We start from the raw sequence: 16,116 nt of genomic DNA, 5'->3' as shown, positions 1-16,116 counted from the left end.
CGGTAAAAAAAAAAAAAAAAAAGAACATGCAAACTTGAGATTCAAAAACAAACCCCTAGATCTGTGAGGCAGATATGTAAAAAAATAGCGATATCGTGGTGGGTCATATTTGTGGTGCGGGATTGATACAAAAGCATCAAATCGCTGTGTACTTATGGAACTTTTATTTTTCACCTTTACACAGATTTTCTTGATGCATTGTAGACCATTTTCTTCCAAGGTAGCCCAAACTGTATTGTTACATTATTGCCATCATTGCTCCAACCTATAATTGACTGCATGCTGTCCTCTGCACTACACAGCGATTCTCAAAGTGTGGCAGTAGGGCCACTGATGGTCGTACGGTTGTAGTTCACTTTTAGTACAATTTTACTATATTTAGGCACAGTGTTAATGTTTTCAACTGTGCATAATGGTAAAAAAATGCACAATCATATGATTTTCACGAACACTTAGACATACTACACTACTGTATTTTAATGTTGGTCATGATGGTGGTACTTGGAGCGCTCAGTTTTTAAATTTTTTTTTAGGTTGCACTTGGTGAAAAAGCTTTGAGAATGACTCCGTTGGAATATCATAGAAGAGTTCATTTATTTCAGTAGTTCAATTCAAATAAATAAAACTCATGATTCTGTCAGGTTCAGTCAGTACAAAGTACAAAGTACAAATACTTTACTTTTCAGGTCGTTTCCTTCCCAATTTGTACATTGTACTTTGATGGTCTCTAATTTCATAATTTGGAAACATGGTGATTAAAGCCTTTTCGTTAGCTGTAAATTACAGTGATCAAAATTGTAAAGAATCATGAAAAATTCCACTTTATAAACAAAGTGAAATATTACATGATTTTTTTTTGATGACTTGACATATGAGGTTCACTTTTTGAGCTGAACTACTGAAAAAGAAATCCGCACAATATTCTTATTGAGATGAACCGGTATTATGCTTGTATGCCAATGGAAATTACCCAATACTCCACAGACAGCGACTGTCAATTACATTTTCCAGAAAGCAGTATTGACTGAAAATGAATATTACTCCACAAGGCAACGTGTTTGATTCAGTCAAATTGTTTTCTACAACATATGTATAATAATATCAAAGCTTACTTTTAGAGATCAACCAGTCACTAGTCCATAAATCAGTAGGAAAAAAATGAACTGCCATCTTAATTTCCTCTGAAGAAAAAAAAATAGTAGTGGTCACTACCGGACAATCTGAGTTAATATCACGATACGGTGCCTTTCAGACATGCCCTTTTTACACAAAAAAAGTGGAGATTTTCCATTGAACTTCATTTATATTGTGTTAAGTAGATGTTATGCCGCTAGAAATGCATGTCGTTCAAGCTGCCACACTTTTATTTCTACAACCAGGCCTTTTAGCAAATGTTAGCATATGCTGGTCCTGAACATAGCAATATGATTGAGTTAGCAAGTTAATTGTGTATTGTTTTACAAATACAGTGGTACCTCTACTTACGAACGCGTCTTCAAACTAAATTTTCAAGTTACGAAACGCCTCGACAGGAAATTATTGCCTCGTTACGAAAGAAATTTCAAGATACGAAAGGAAAAAAATACAGTATGGTTGGCTATTCGCAGCTGCGAGTTTTCTGAACGCAACAAACTTATATCTGCTCTGCCATTGGCTATTTCCGAGCATCTTCCTGGTCATCATTTTTTGTTCTTTACTGTATTCTTAGTTTTTTTTTTTACATTATGCACAACGGTCATTTATTGTGCAATAATCTAATTGTAACATGTATTTGTTACATATTTTGATGCATTTTTTTTTAAATATGTCTGAATTTGGGAGGGGGGGGGGTTGGAACGAATTAGGGCATTTTACATGGAAAATGCGTCTCTACTTACAAATTCTTCTAAGAAATTTCTTCCAGAAACAATAAATTTCGTAAGTAGAGGTACCACTGTATACCGTCGTGCCTTGAGATATATCAACGGATATTTCACTATGACGGAAATCCAGTGAACTTTCCTTGTTGCCGTCTTCCTCTGCTCTCAAAAGACAATTATGGATGCAGCATACAATTTTTTTTTGGAGATGTCAATAGTCAAATTCAACAGTCTTGCCAGGTCCACCTTTCACCGCGCCAGCATGCTGGCCGCCATCTTGCAGGCCACCGCTGAAATGAGAGCCGCCCCTCGACCGCTTCCTTCTTCCGACTGGATGAAGGTAATCTCACAATGTGGCGTCAGCTCTCTGACTATTTTGTGGAACCTGTCACGAAAGCTACAAACAAATAAACAAACACCAAACACATTTAGCCTCATTAAAAAGAAATATTTTGATGGTGTCGGCTACTAAGGAGTCGAGTCCGAGACAGGTCCAAGACCATTAAAATGTGGTCTTGAGACCAAGACCAGTCTTGAGTGTTTCAACACAAGTTAACAGTACAAGTTATTATTTTTGGTTTGTACAGTACATTTCAGTCTGTACTTTTACCTAAAGGGGAAGTCAAGTCAAAAATGTTCTTTGCAATATGTTTTATGTGCCCCTACTAGCCTAAAAAGGCACTCTGTGCAGTATTTCATTTGTAGAATAAGAATTAAGATAAGATATCCTTCATTTGTCCCACACTGGGGAAATTTACAGTGTGTAAATATTAAGTCACAAAATCCACCTGGTTTATCCATCTGAAGGAGCGGCCATTTTGTCATTTGTTGTTGACTGAAAATGACATGGCAGTTACTTAGGGCTGGATTTTGCCACAAGTAATTTTGTACATGTGTATAGTTGACATAAGTAGAGAGCGTGAGTATTTTGGCCTTCTCCGTCCATTTCTTACCATGGGTGCATCTTGTAAACGGAGCCATCCACACCCACGGTGATGTTGAGTGCCTCCAGGCCACGTCGTTCCCTCATCAGGTTGATGACGCCAGCGAGGCCGGCGGCACACATGTGGGCAGAGCGAGTAGAGACGCTCTCGCAGACCAGACCCACGATGTCGCAGTCCAGCTCGGACGGTAGCACACCCATTGATGACAAAATATTGTAGATGTGCTTCCTGTCACCCGAGTCACTGGAAAGGGTCATAAATAAATAAATAATTGGGGGAAATTTGGTCATATTTTGAGCATGAAATCCACCTTTTTGTCAAGAAAATCTGGTAAAATTCTGAGAATAAAGTCATACATTGAAAGAATGGATGGTAACGTTTTCACCCTAAAGTAGGTCGCAGTTGAAGAGTTTTGTGGCAAAAAGCTGAAGGACCCAAGTGCAGTGAAGCAAGGAGGCGAAAGAGGTCAGAACCTCTTCCAACCTTTTTTTGGAAGGGGGCTAAAATTCTGCCGTTCTCACGAAGCTCACCTTTGACCCTAATGCTCACCTTTCCACCTGTGAGACGTGTCTGGTCTCAAAGCTGCCACGCGTCTTGAGCATCTCCGAGACCTCGCCGTTGAACAGCAGGTTCTCGTTGACCAGCTTCATCATGACGAGCCTCACCAGCTCGCCCATGTACTTGCCGCTGATCAGCTTCTCAAAGCTGCCAGGGAACACAGGCCAAAAAAACCCCCCAAAAATTAGTCGGGCTTGAAACCGACACAAGCAAACACAAGACGCTCAAAAAAGGCCGAGTGACGCTGGCTTCAGCGGCTGTCCGGCATCAAAGGTAAACAGCCATTAGGCCGACAGGCGCTTTGGCGACCTCATTAATCCGACACCCTCAACCAGAGGCCGGCCGCTGACGTATGAGGCCCCACGGCCATCTATAAACATCCTTCAGCAAGAGCAGCCCGTAGCTGAGCAACCAGCACCGGGAGCGTTGGCTGAGCAGTACCATATTGCGTTAATTGATGCCCAAAAGAAGAGCACCCAGGGAACACAGATCTCCACCACATCCATGCTTCCAACACAAAATAAGGTCAATCAAGACACGGATGAACTTGACTGGCCTTCACAGAGTCCTGACCTCAACCCAATAGAACACCTTTGGGATGAATTAGAACAGAGACTGAGAGCCAATATTATTACTGTCCAATGTCTAAATTAAAATGAAGCCTTACAGCAGTCTTCAAGGGCCGCTGTCCAGCCTGTTTTCCAGCTCACACACCTGATTCAAATAATAAGGAGCAACACACCTGATTCAAATAATCAGGAATGTTCTAATGCTGCTTCAGAGCTGGCTGATGAACTGATCATCTGAATCAGGTGTGTTGCAACCGAGAGAGATGGAACATAGGCAGGACATTGGCCCTCCAGGCCCGGAGCTAGACATGCCTGCCTTACAGGGATAACCGTTACTACAGTGGACAGCTTATCATGTTATCAGGTTATAGGGTGTATGAAAGGGTTAAAAGTCTTTTGTCATTTCCAACTCAAGCAATAGACTGACTGTACCGACTGTACAAATGGACTTGAACTTAAAATGTGGCTAGTTGATAACTAATTTTGGGTTTAAGTGTTTCTGTGATCCATATTTGGCCTGTTTGACACATTGTCCGACTCACAGCTGCTGTCCAGGGTTGATGGAGGTCTCGTCCACCACTCTGTCGTACTCCAGCCTGAAGTCCTCCAGCTCCCCGTTATCTCCAAATGCCCCCCATTCTGTGTTAACACACATGCGGCCCTCCTCGCCTTCCACCAGCTCCACCGTGCTCATCTCCTCCATGTAACAAGCGTTACAACCTGTACCTGAGAAACGGAAATATACAGGAGGTCATTTGTGTTAAGCCATGTGAGAAGAGAGGTTTCGGCGGACTCATTTGTTGTCATCATTTCATACCAACAATCATTCCCACTTCACAGCTGCGGTCTTCGTAGTAGCACGAAATCATGGTGGCCACTGTGTCATTCACCATGGCAACGACGTCCATCTCAATGTCCTGAATGGCATCACAGTGGCAGTCAGTGTTTTTTTTTTTTTTTGGTGCAGCCTTCCATCCAGTTTGTATAGCACTTGTTATCTTTACGGTCGTGTAACCACAAATGCATCCATCCACTATCTCATAGGTGTCAAACTCAGGTCCTGGAGGGCCGCTGGCCTGCATGTTTTCCAAGTCTCCCTGTTGCAACACACCTGATTCAAATGAACGGGTTCAATGTCAGGCTTGCGCAGAGCTTGCTGATGATCTGATCATTTGAATCAGGTGTGTGTCAGGACCTGAGTTTGACACCTATGCACTATCTGAACCGCTTTAGAGCGTCGCGGGGCGTGCTGGAGCCTATCCCAGCTGTCTTTGGGCAGCAGGCGTGATGCACCCTCAACTGGCTGCCAGCCAATCGCAGCATTACCACAAATTAAATGCCATATGGTCAGATTTTAAAAGCCATAGTATAATGAAAATAAAGCTTTATTTTCTTTATTAATTATAACTAATTTATTTTTTACAGAGTTGTGATTCAATGAGAAAAAAATTTGTCAATATGTGAACTTTTTTTTTTACTTGGGGGCAAAAAAGTAGCCATATGAGGAAATAAGATACAAACATGAAGTCTGATTGATGTTTTTTGAGTTGTCATATGACAAGGAAAAAAAGTTGTCATTTCACAAAAATAATGACTGTTAAAAAGAAATTATGACATAAGCAACAAAATACTCTTGCATGCCCGATTTTGCTTTTCCTTGGTTCTGATTGTTCCAAGTGTTTCCTTGTGCACAAACGTACCCCTCGTCTCTTGATAGCGTCTCTGAGCAACCCCACAACATTGTTCCCCTCTGCCCCAGAGGCCTTGAAACCTTTGGTCCAGTTGAGTAGGATTCCCTGCACAAGCACAAACATGGCTGGGACTGTACCATACAAACGGTAGGTGACGAGAAGTGACGTCAATGGTGCTACCTTGTCGATATCCTCGTGACGCACCGGGAAAGAGAAAGTAAAACCCAGAGGAAGTTTCTTGTGCTTGATGTTGTGCTGGTCTAAGAAGTTAGACATGCACTCTGCAATGTAGTCAAACAACTGTAAACAGGAGGACAACAATAGAAAGTGTAGAAATGATTAACAATTAACACAGGGATATATTCGTTGACTATTTTATACTGCTACATGACACGGATGCTATTTGCTAGCCCGTTTGTGGCATTTCCTATTATTAATGTAACACCCTTTAAAGTCAAAATTATGTGGTGGTTTTAAATATGCAGCGTATAGGTCACTTTGTTTTATGTTTAGTTTGACAGCAAACTTAGCAGGAGTGGCAATAAATGGCCTTGAAGCCTCTTTTCAAACAATTGTTGATGAGTGAAGGCTAACCAAGAAATCTGTTACCAGGTTATCAATATAACAAAAGAATACTATTTTTTGCTCTTAAGTTTTGTTCAGAAGAAGAAGCAAATTTCCCCTGTCAGGGGTTACTTTGACAAGTCACTCGCATGATGCATTCTAAAAACAGTTGAGTCAAAAATAACCCGATTTGGGTCAAAAAGGAACCAACCCAATTTTTGGTTACTCACTTAACCCCCCAAAATATTCACTTATTCAACCCAACTTTTAGGCTTACTTATTTAACCCACAAAGTTGATTCAAATAACCGATAAAACACATTTTTGAGAGCAAATACGTGGTGGCTCTTTGCAGTATCCAAGTTTGCTAATATGCTGTCAAGTCACTCAAGGCTACAGAGAGAAAATATATTAAGCTAAAGCTAAATATTCCAAAACAACAACCCACGTTTTGGGGTGGGTTGTGTTGCCTTTCTTGACCCAATTTTGACCACTGGATGCTCTTCTTGACTAATTTGACGGGGTTTTGAATCCCAATCCCATTAGCCAAAGTCAGCAGTGTTACCCAGTGAGCCACATACCCACAACAACCCATGTGTGAGAAGAATATATCATGAAATTTACTTCAATTTCAGTTCACTGAGACCAAGTACAGCTCTTCAGCTTGCCAAAATCCAATCCTCAATCCAATCTGCTTGGTCAAAAATAATGGAACCAACTTTGGATAAAGGTATGCCAACGTACTCAAAATCCACAGCTACCTAGCTAGCGAGTCAGGAAAATAACTTTTCTTTATCCGATGCAGCGTTCACAGTCCCATGGGTCTCACCATCTCTGCAGTTCCCGTCATGGCATCTTCAGGAATGGAATACATCTGGTTCTTGGTCTCGATCTTCCAGCTCCTCTCTTCGTCGGCTCCCACCTTGACTAGCATCACCCGGAAGTTGGTCCCCCCCAGGTCCAGAGCCAGGAAGTCACCCACCTCTGCCCAAACGCAAACTTCATGTAAATACACAGAAAGGCGACGAGTACGTTACGAGTGAGAGACATGATGATGTGACGGCAGTTTACCTGATCCCTCGGGGGTGGAGCAAACGTAAGTGGGCAGCATTTTGACGCTGGCCACCTCGTGCGTCTCTAAACGCAAGCCTCTGTCCATCTCACACCGCATCCTTTTCATGATCTCTTGCAGCTCATCCTTCTGCAGCATGAGCTCGGACAGGATTTGATCAACCTGCAGACAAACCGCAAATCAAAACCATTCCTCACAAGGCAACATTAGGCCGGCCATAAGATCTCGAGTACCATGAAGTCATGCCTACACAGCTGAGGCCACTTGACCATCTGCTCCAGGCATGAGCTCACGCATGGCATCTTCACCAGCAAATGTGTTTCTAAAAGTGTAGTGAGTGTCCACGGTGTCCGTGTGTGTGTGCATGTATGTGTGTGTATATGCAGAGTCTGTCAAGTGTGCATGCCAGTGTGGCATTGGATGTTTTTATGCTAAAGAAAGTGGGCCGGCTCAACCTAAATGCAAACATCACAGGCCGACGCCTTCCGCAAATCGCCCCATCTATTGCGTACACACACACACACACACACACACACACACACACACACACACACACACATATGCACATTTAAACTTAAACTTTAACGTCACGACTCACAAGTACTAGATGTACTTTTTCATTTTAACACAACTGAGTCAATGTAACCATTTGGAGTCTTTGAGACTTCCTCACTGCACTTATTTTCCATAAATCCTCATTTTCATTGTATGAAGTAGATGTTAAGCCGTTCGAAATGCGCATTGGCCAAGCTCTTATGATATGCAGAGAGTGAGCAATGACAGGAAGGACAGTTTTGGCTAACATTAGTATTTAATGAGCACGTTATGGACCTGAAGTAAGCAAGATGATTCACTCAGGGAGATAACTGTGTTCTGTTAAATAGATATATTTACATTTTCTGAAATATTTTTAAAAATCTTGATTCACTTTGTCTGTGACAGAGTGACAATGTGACGCTTGAAAAAAAATCCGGCAACACAAATGATGAAATATAAGTGGAAATATTTGTTTTGCAACTATCGACAGTTTGAGCCTCCATTGAAGAAAGTCAAAATGCTCGTCTTAATGTCACTGTAAACACAAAATTAAATTTTTATTTTGGAAACGTGTTTGTCCTCATATCTTCTGATGAATGATCTGCTGGTGAATGCTGTCAAATAAATACATTCAAAATCTAATTATTATAATAGTAAAAGACACAAACAAAAGAAGTCTGTGTCACTTTCAAGAATGCAGTCAGACTGCATGTGTTCTGTTTTCTGTCTTCTCCAATTTGTGCACCAACTTTTTCCGTGCAGCATGGTTGCACAATATACAAGGAGGGAGTGGGGGGTTACGCAACTATTTGCAAAACAAAAAAAAGGCATCTCAAATTAGCAACAGTAGAGGATTATTGACCTGTAAAGTTAACTATGGCAAGCAACAAGGGAAGACCTTCTGTGCTTATCGGGCTTACTGCATGACCTTCTACCGTGCTGATTAGTGAAGCTTCCCACAACCTTGACACAATGACACGTACATGTTTGTTGTAACATAACATAACATAACATAACATAACATAACATAGCTCACTAGGACGGACGGACAGACAGACAGATGCTTTAATTTATTTACCTTATCCATTGTATGATGACGAGGACGTCCTGCCGATCATTGGTTCTCAGTTGCCCTCCAAAGATTTTCATATGCTTGTTATTAAATTTGAACTGTCCTGTCTTGAGATTAAGTTGCGCTTGTGGCGGGGGTGTAGGGGGTGGAATGGACTTACTACATTATGAACAGCAGGAAGTCAAAGCACAATTACATGACTAGCGTATTCTTTAAAAAAACAACAACAAAAAAAACCCCACATGAGATCTTTAAAGCAGGATGAACGAGTAATGGATTTATCCCCACTGATGCCTCGTGTTAAATCAACGTGGGAAGATCATCACCTCCATTCTGAGAAATATCATATGACAGAATTGGCAGTCTCTTCATCTCCATCCCTCTTATTCCAATTTGAGAGTTTTTCCACACAGGATGAGTCCCGAAAAATTCTCCTACTTTGAAAATGAATTTGTATCCCATCCATTAAATCCAGAGGTGCATTTTGGCACACACATAAAAAGAAATAAACCAAACAAGCTGCCGTTTCAAGTTTTTTTCCACGCTGTCGACGCAAGCCAAGCTTGAGTTCTAGGAAAAGAAGGATGATTGCCGCCTTCCCAGCTGGCCTGTCAAACATTTGCACCCAAAACCATCATCCAAGTGTTGCCTTGGAAACGAATTATAGGCACACGTGTGCCGTCGAAAACACTCACCGCTGAGGTAAGTGGCCAGCAGGAAATTGTTAAATGGAGCAAAGCTACCGGAGAAAACATCAATTGCTAGGCTTTGGAGGGAAAAAAAAAGTTGACAGACACACAATTTTACAAGTAATAACTTGGCTGACTCATCATACAAAGAGGAATGATTATGATTTTTTTGGAGGAGGTGAATAATCATTCCATCATTATTAATTAAATTTGTCATAAAAAGACAATCCCTATAAATTCTTGACAATTTACCATTTTGAAAAAGAATTAGGAGGTCACCTCCTCCTTCAGCTGGCACCTTATCGTGCTCAAGGTGTTTTTGTGTGCCCGATGAGCCTAGAAGCTAAATTGTTGAGGTGCTTTCTGCCGCATGATAGTGTCACCCAGAGCCAACAAGACCTAGGTGAGGGTCCAGACAACATCTGGTGGGGCTCAATGACAAGGGCCTGGCGACTGGTATGCATCCACGTGATTTGGCCAGGCACAGATCAAGGAGAACATGTAGGTCCTCCTTCCCATGGGCTCACCGCTCATGGAAGGGGCAAAAGGGCTTGGGAGTGCAGTGTGAGCTGGGGAGCAGCTGAAGGTGAGGACCTTAACCATCTGCGGCTCCATTGTTGAGGCGGCCTACCAAAGCTGCGGGTTTGACGTGGTTGGTGACTGTGGTGGCAGCAATCCCTGAACCTGTTGGTGGACACCGGAAGTGAGAGATGCTGTCAAGATGAAGAAAGGTTTATATCGGGTATTTTGGGTCATTGGGATTCTGAGGCAGCAGATGAGTACTGCCAGGCCAAAGGGAATTCAGTGTTGTTGGTCACTGAGGAAACAACTTGGGTGTGGGAGACTTTACATGAGGCTGTGAAGAATGACTTCCAGACAGTTTTGAGGAACTTGGGTGGTGGTATGACATTATATTTGTATTTTAAATTTCTATTTACATTTGTACACAGTTTTTGTGTTCACTTACACAATTTTCTTTTGCACGTATTGTCAATAATGCAAAGAAAAACTTCTTTGCATTATTGATTACGATTTGCACTTTTGTAAAAGTAAAGTACTATGTAAATAAAGGAATGAGAATAAAAGATTTGAAAACATTATTTTCATATACATATAGCCTAATGATGAGAATAATAGAAATGATAAAACAATAACATCAAAAATAATTATTTTTCTACTTCTCGCTTTTATTATTAACATACCGTAGTTATATTGTTGTTCATGATCCAGGGGGAACGATAATTGCAATAGCCTTTTGTTTCCAACATCCAAATATGCCGGGGGACCCAAAGATGGTTGTGACGTGTGATTGGTCACAACAAGCAAAGTAGCATCTTCCAAACTATCACATTTGAGACTACGACGCTTCGGATTTCCACCCTAAAAACGGGCAGCCAATGTATATGTCGTGTAAATAATAGTATATTCGATTTCTTGTTTTAACCAAGCGGGACGTCGCTGATATCTTTTTTTAAACCGGGTAAGTTAGCCGAGAGGCCGTAGGAAAACAAGCTAGCATTTATTTCTAACCACCACTCGGCTTTACTTTGGCGAAGAATCTTGGTCTTCATTCGCACTATTGTGTGATAAGAGGCTTGTAATTAATGTCTGTATATTATGTAAATCTAAACTAAACATAAAAAACTAAATGTACAGTGTTGACAAACTCGAACTTCTACCAGGGCGGCTAGTTGCACTCGTTAGCTATCAAACAACGCTGAGTTTGTTTGCTATTATTTCCGAGGCGGATAATTCTTGTCATCTGACCCACGCCCCGTTCCACTTTAGATTATCCGGCGTGTGGGACCGTGTGTGCTGCGAGGAACCATGAAGCTCTTCAGCCTGAGTGTTCATTATAAAGGAGCTACCAAAGCCAACCTCTTGAAAGCGGCGTACGAACTCTCCTCTTTCAGCTTCTTTCAGAAATCCAGGTGCGTTGTAGTTGAGTCTCATCACACATCATAAAATGTGACACCCCACACACACGAAGAGGAACCCACTGGTTAATTGTGCTCATGCGGAAGTGCACGTATATCACTGTTTTTTTTAACTGTGATTTTTTTAATGTGGTTATTAAATTTCTTATGGTTAATTAACCCATATATTATGTTAAGGGTCAATTTGACCCATTTCAGTTTTTGCGGTGACCAAAGCACTGGATATCCTTTCTTTTTCTTCATGAAATTTAGTGACTTTTCCTCATCTAGGGTCATGAACTGGTGTGTAAAATCTGGACACTCTGATGTGTAGTGGGATGTCTGTGCACAGTTTGAATACAAATATGATGTTGGGGGTCATTTTGACCCAGACACTTTAATGTGGGCAAGCAGCTTTTCAGATCCAAAAGAAACATGTCTAATTGATGAACAGTACTTTGTTTTGACTGCTCAGTGACTGCCAGATACCCAGCCAGGTATGTGTAGAGCAGGAACTTTCTCTCATTTGACTCGTCACTCTTCTCATGTCATTTCTTTGACCAACATACCAAAAATGAGCTACAGAAAATTTACAGCTGAATAAGCTTCATCACAGAGTTTGAACTGGGATAGTGATGCAGAGGAAGGTATTTCAGAGATAGAGGATCTTTCTGGCATGTATGGCATCAAAATGTGGGCAGCCTGTGATGCAATATCTAGTTTTGCATGGAATATGCAAGTGGATACTGGAAAGCTACCTGGAGGAGCATCTGAGAAGATTCAGATGATGCGTGTGGTGCTGAGGATGAGTGAAGGACTGCAAAGTCATAACTTCTTTACAATATTACGGCCTTGGAGATGAAGTTCAGGAGAGAAAGCTGACTATGTTGGCAACAGTCAGAAGAAATAAGACGGAAATTCCCGGTGAAATTCTGAAGATGCAGGGCAGACCTCTGCATTCCTCAGTATTTGTTTTCACTGAGAAAGCAGCAGTTGTTTCATACTGCCCAAAGAAAAACAAAAATGTTCTTGTAATGAGCACAATGCACACAGATGCATCTCTGAGCACAAGAGAAGACATGAAGCCACAAATGATCCTGGATTACAACTCAACCAAAAGGGGACTTGACAATCTGACAGCACACATACAACTGCCAGTGCAATACTTTGTAGATAAAACACTGAAAATCTCAGAAAAGTTAAAAGAAAAAAAGAAGCTTGACATGGAAAAACTTTAACTAAACAGTTCTTAAATATACTTTTGGAATTAAAAATCTGTTGTCTGTCTCTTATCTGAATGTTTACATCATCTTAAACAAAGTTGTTACTGGTGTAACCTGTTTTTTGATTATTTTGTGTGGATTTTTACAGTGCGGGTCAAAATGACCCACAACATAACCAATGTGATTTTTTTTTTCAACAGAATATGAGGGTTAATATTAATCATATCATATTCTCCAATTTCTGCAGGCCTCCATGAAAGGACACTCGTCTTTGCGTTTAATCAAACATTAACAAACGTCCGCTTTTACGTACACGCTCACACTTATGATCATTAAATTGTAAAATATTATTATAAAATTATTAAATCTTATTTCACACGCATTTTACAACATTATTGTTCAAGAAAAGGAAACCTTTTCTGTAAGGAGAGGGATGATGGAACAATTAAAATCAGCCCGTTTTTTACATTTGTGTACTGCGCTTAATGCTATAATTGGGTTCCAATGTTATGGGAACAAATGTGATCAGTTCTATTTAGAAATATGTTGAAATGTACAATTAGTCATTGTATTATTTTGTGTGGATGTCTGCTTAATGTTTGAATTTGTTACCTTTCTATTAAATTACCCTCAATATTTCCAAAATGTCTGCGCTTAGCATAGAAATTTCCCGTGAATTTCGCCAGATTAGTCCGCGCTGGTTTCTTTTCCCTACCTCGTAACGTTTATTGTGTGGTGGTTATTCAGCATCCAGGAGTTCATGTCCTTCACCAGTGCCTTGATTGTTGAACGGACAACAGTTGGAACTCGTGCCTCTGTCAAAGAACAAGGTAATAATGTTTTCATGATCACGCTCTTCTTATGTGGATTTTCCTCTGGGCACCCGTATGCATATTAGGTTCATTGAAGACTCATTTGTCAGTCGGTGTTCGTTTCAATGTTTGCCTGCGCCCTGTGATTGGCTGCCGACCAGTCCGGGGTCCAGCTCACCTGTGATCCGAATGTGGATCTCACTGTGTGAAATGCATCGATGGATTGCGTTTTTACAAGTCGAATGTTCTACCACAGAGTACCTATGTCATGTGTACGTGAGGAATGATAACCTGGGTGCGGTGGTCATAGCGGACACCGAATATCCACAGAGAGTCTGCTTCACACTGCTTGACAAGGTGAGCGCGCCATTGCCGATGCCGGTTACCACGCACACTCGTTGTGACGGTATTGTGTGTTTTAGGTGCTAGAAGAGTTTTCCAGACAGGTGGACAGGATAGACTGGCCCTCTGGTAACCCCGACACCGTTAACTACAAAGCCCTAGACATTCACCTCGCCAAATATCAGGTATGTTGGCTCTCAATCAGCTGATCCAAATTAAAAAATGATAAAGCGACTTGTGCGCGTAAGAAAAGTTTTTACATGACTGCCTGTGTTCCGCTTCAGAATCCAAGGGAAGCAGATGCAATGTCAAAAGTGCAGGCGGAGCTGGACGACACAAAGATCATTTTGGTAGCGGAGACCTCTCCTTACAGCAAATATTTGTTTTGAAAAACACGATCAGGCCATACCTGTAAAACAATCAAGTCTGGAACTAACTTAATTTTCATTGTTGCTTCTTTGTACAGTGCTAATTTTGTGTGTGTGTGGTCTGGTGTGTGTAGCACAAGACCATGGAAAGTCTGTTGGAGAGAGGAGAGAAACTGGACGACCTCGTGGCCAAGTCAGAGCACCTGGGGACCCAGTCCAAAGCCTTTTATAAGACCGTGAGTGCCAGGCTTTTTTTTTTTCTTTTTCAAGACAAGCCACTATTTAATGACCTCTTTTGGTTCTTTGGTACCTAATATGACTGCATTTATCTCCACCAACCCCATTTTCCCCTCCAACAGGCGAGGAAACAGAACTCCTGCTGCGAGATCATGTGATGTCGCCGCCTCGTCCCCACGGACACGCCTCTTATCAGTCTAATCTGTGTTTGCCTTCCTGCTCGTCCCGATCCTACATCCCCCATCGAGCGCCGGCCGCACGAGCTCAACGCCACATGAGGAAGGTTAGCTTCCACCGCGATATTCACCGATGGGGGCTGGAGGAGCGATTCGGGTCCGAGGAACATTCTGGAGGACGAATCCGCGTGTCGTTGTCTTTTGATGACGTGTCGTCATCTGGATTGCGTCATGTCTTAAATGTGGCTTTTTGTTTTTTGTTTTCCAGTGACATGGCAAACAAAAGCATTTGCTACTCATCAGCTTCATCTTGTTCATTGAACTTGCTGACGTTCCCGCTGTGGCTGATTGTGTTTGTCTGGTGTTAACGCAGAGTGAACATGTATCCCCCTCTATCACAATGTTGGTTAATGATAAGGACGATATGCCCAAATTGAATTATTGCCCTAAAACACAAAAATTGATTTATTAATTTGGCCGAGGGACACTCCAACATTCCCCTGCTGCACCTTTTTTTTTTTAAATCTTCAGAATGAATTTGATTTGTCTGCTCTCATCCAGTCAAGGTGGAAACATGCCTTTGGTTGTATTTTAGATGATTTCTTTGCTTTCCGCCGTGTGTATGTGTATACACGACATGTGTATGGCTGAATTAATGCGTGACTGTTTCTGGCTTTTACAGTGTAAACTCTTGTGCAATACCTACACGGACTGGTGTCTCACCAACAAAGCGGAAATGTTGCTCATAAGTGGTCAGCAAACTGGCCTTTGTACACTTGTCTTATGAGTACTGTGACTCCCCCACATGAAGCCTGTGCAGGGTTGATTCTTGATTTAATAAATACTTATCTGGGTTAAAATTTGGTTTCTCTGTATTATCAATCGTCATTCTGTAGCGCTTGTCATTACAGAGCTGAAATGGTTGATGCTAAAAAGATGTTTTGACATACGCCAGAAAAGATTTGTGATTTCTTCTCAATGCCCGAGGATGGTTTTGATTTGAAGAGGCTATGGCCTGATGTCAAAGAAGCAATAGTTTTATTTTATACTTGGCTTAGTACACTCCTTGTTTGACATAATACTCGAACTGTGACTGAGCTGTCGGCATGCAAACCAAAACACCATCCCGCTGTCCGCGTATTGCTTTAATTTTTCAAAAAGGGTTTCAGATACATAATTGTTATCTTAATATAGGTAAAGTTGCGACTTATATATAATGTGTATCCTAATATTGGTAAAGTTGAGACTGCAGCCTGAAAAAAAAAACGTTGCACACTCAGCTTTTCTGTGAGGGAGGTCCAATTGAATAGGAAATGCACCCTGAAGAGATTTTAAAAAGCTGGTAAATCTAATAGACACGTCAAGGAAAGTTTCTTTAAAAAATCGCCAAAGTGATTTTTTTGAAGCGTTTGATTAGATTCGCAAAGGTTTACGTCGAAGATTTAGTCATTTACATTGATCAAAACTCGAAGCCAAACGCTTTCCTCG

At 41.4% G+C, this 16,116-nt stretch overlaps 2 protein-coding genes across 2 annotated transcripts; one reads left to right on the top strand and one right to left on the bottom strand.

Annotated features, from left to right (window-relative positions):
• Positions 1–145: 145 nt before the first annotated feature.
• Positions 146–9,094, bottom strand: gck (glucokinase (hexokinase 4)). The gene is made up of 10 exons (XM_086112565.1): positions 8,872–9,094; positions 7,256–7,418; positions 7,014–7,168; positions 5,802–5,921; positions 5,631–5,726; positions 4,748–4,847; positions 4,473–4,656; positions 3,353–3,508; positions 2,813–3,046; positions 146–2,256 (listed from the first exon to the last, which is right to left on the bottom strand). The coding sequence occupies exons 1-10, from the start codon at positions 8,878–8,880 to the stop codon at positions 2,109–2,111; spliced, it is 1,365 nt and encodes a 454-aa protein (XP_085968691.1). The 5' UTR covers positions 8,881–9,094; the 3' UTR covers positions 146–2,108.
• Positions 9,095–10,836: 1,742 nt separating this feature from the next.
• On the top strand, positions 10,837–15,488 carry ykt6 (YKT6 v-SNARE homolog (S. cerevisiae)). Its single transcript, XM_086112566.1, has 8 exons — positions 10,837–11,034; positions 11,343–11,485; positions 13,441–13,523; positions 13,762–13,862; positions 13,928–14,032; positions 14,132–14,197; positions 14,350–14,451; positions 14,575–15,488. The coding sequence occupies exons 2-8, from the start codon at positions 11,382–11,384 to the stop codon at positions 14,608–14,610; spliced, it is 597 nt and encodes a 198-aa protein (XP_085968692.1). The 5' UTR covers positions 10,837–11,034; positions 11,343–11,381; the 3' UTR covers positions 14,611–15,488.
• Positions 15,489–16,116: the final 628 nt, after the last annotated feature.

Source organism: Hippocampus guttulatus, chromosome 5 (genome assembly GCF_054856545.1).
Source record: "Hippocampus guttulatus isolate MCC_2025c chromosome 5, RoL_Hgut_1.0, whole genome shotgun sequence".
NCBI classification, from domain to species: Eukaryota; Metazoa; Chordata; class Actinopteri; order Syngnathiformes; family Syngnathidae; genus Hippocampus; species Hippocampus guttulatus.
Note: the sequence above shows the minus strand (reverse complement) of the source record. Positions and strands in the feature narration are given on the sequence as shown.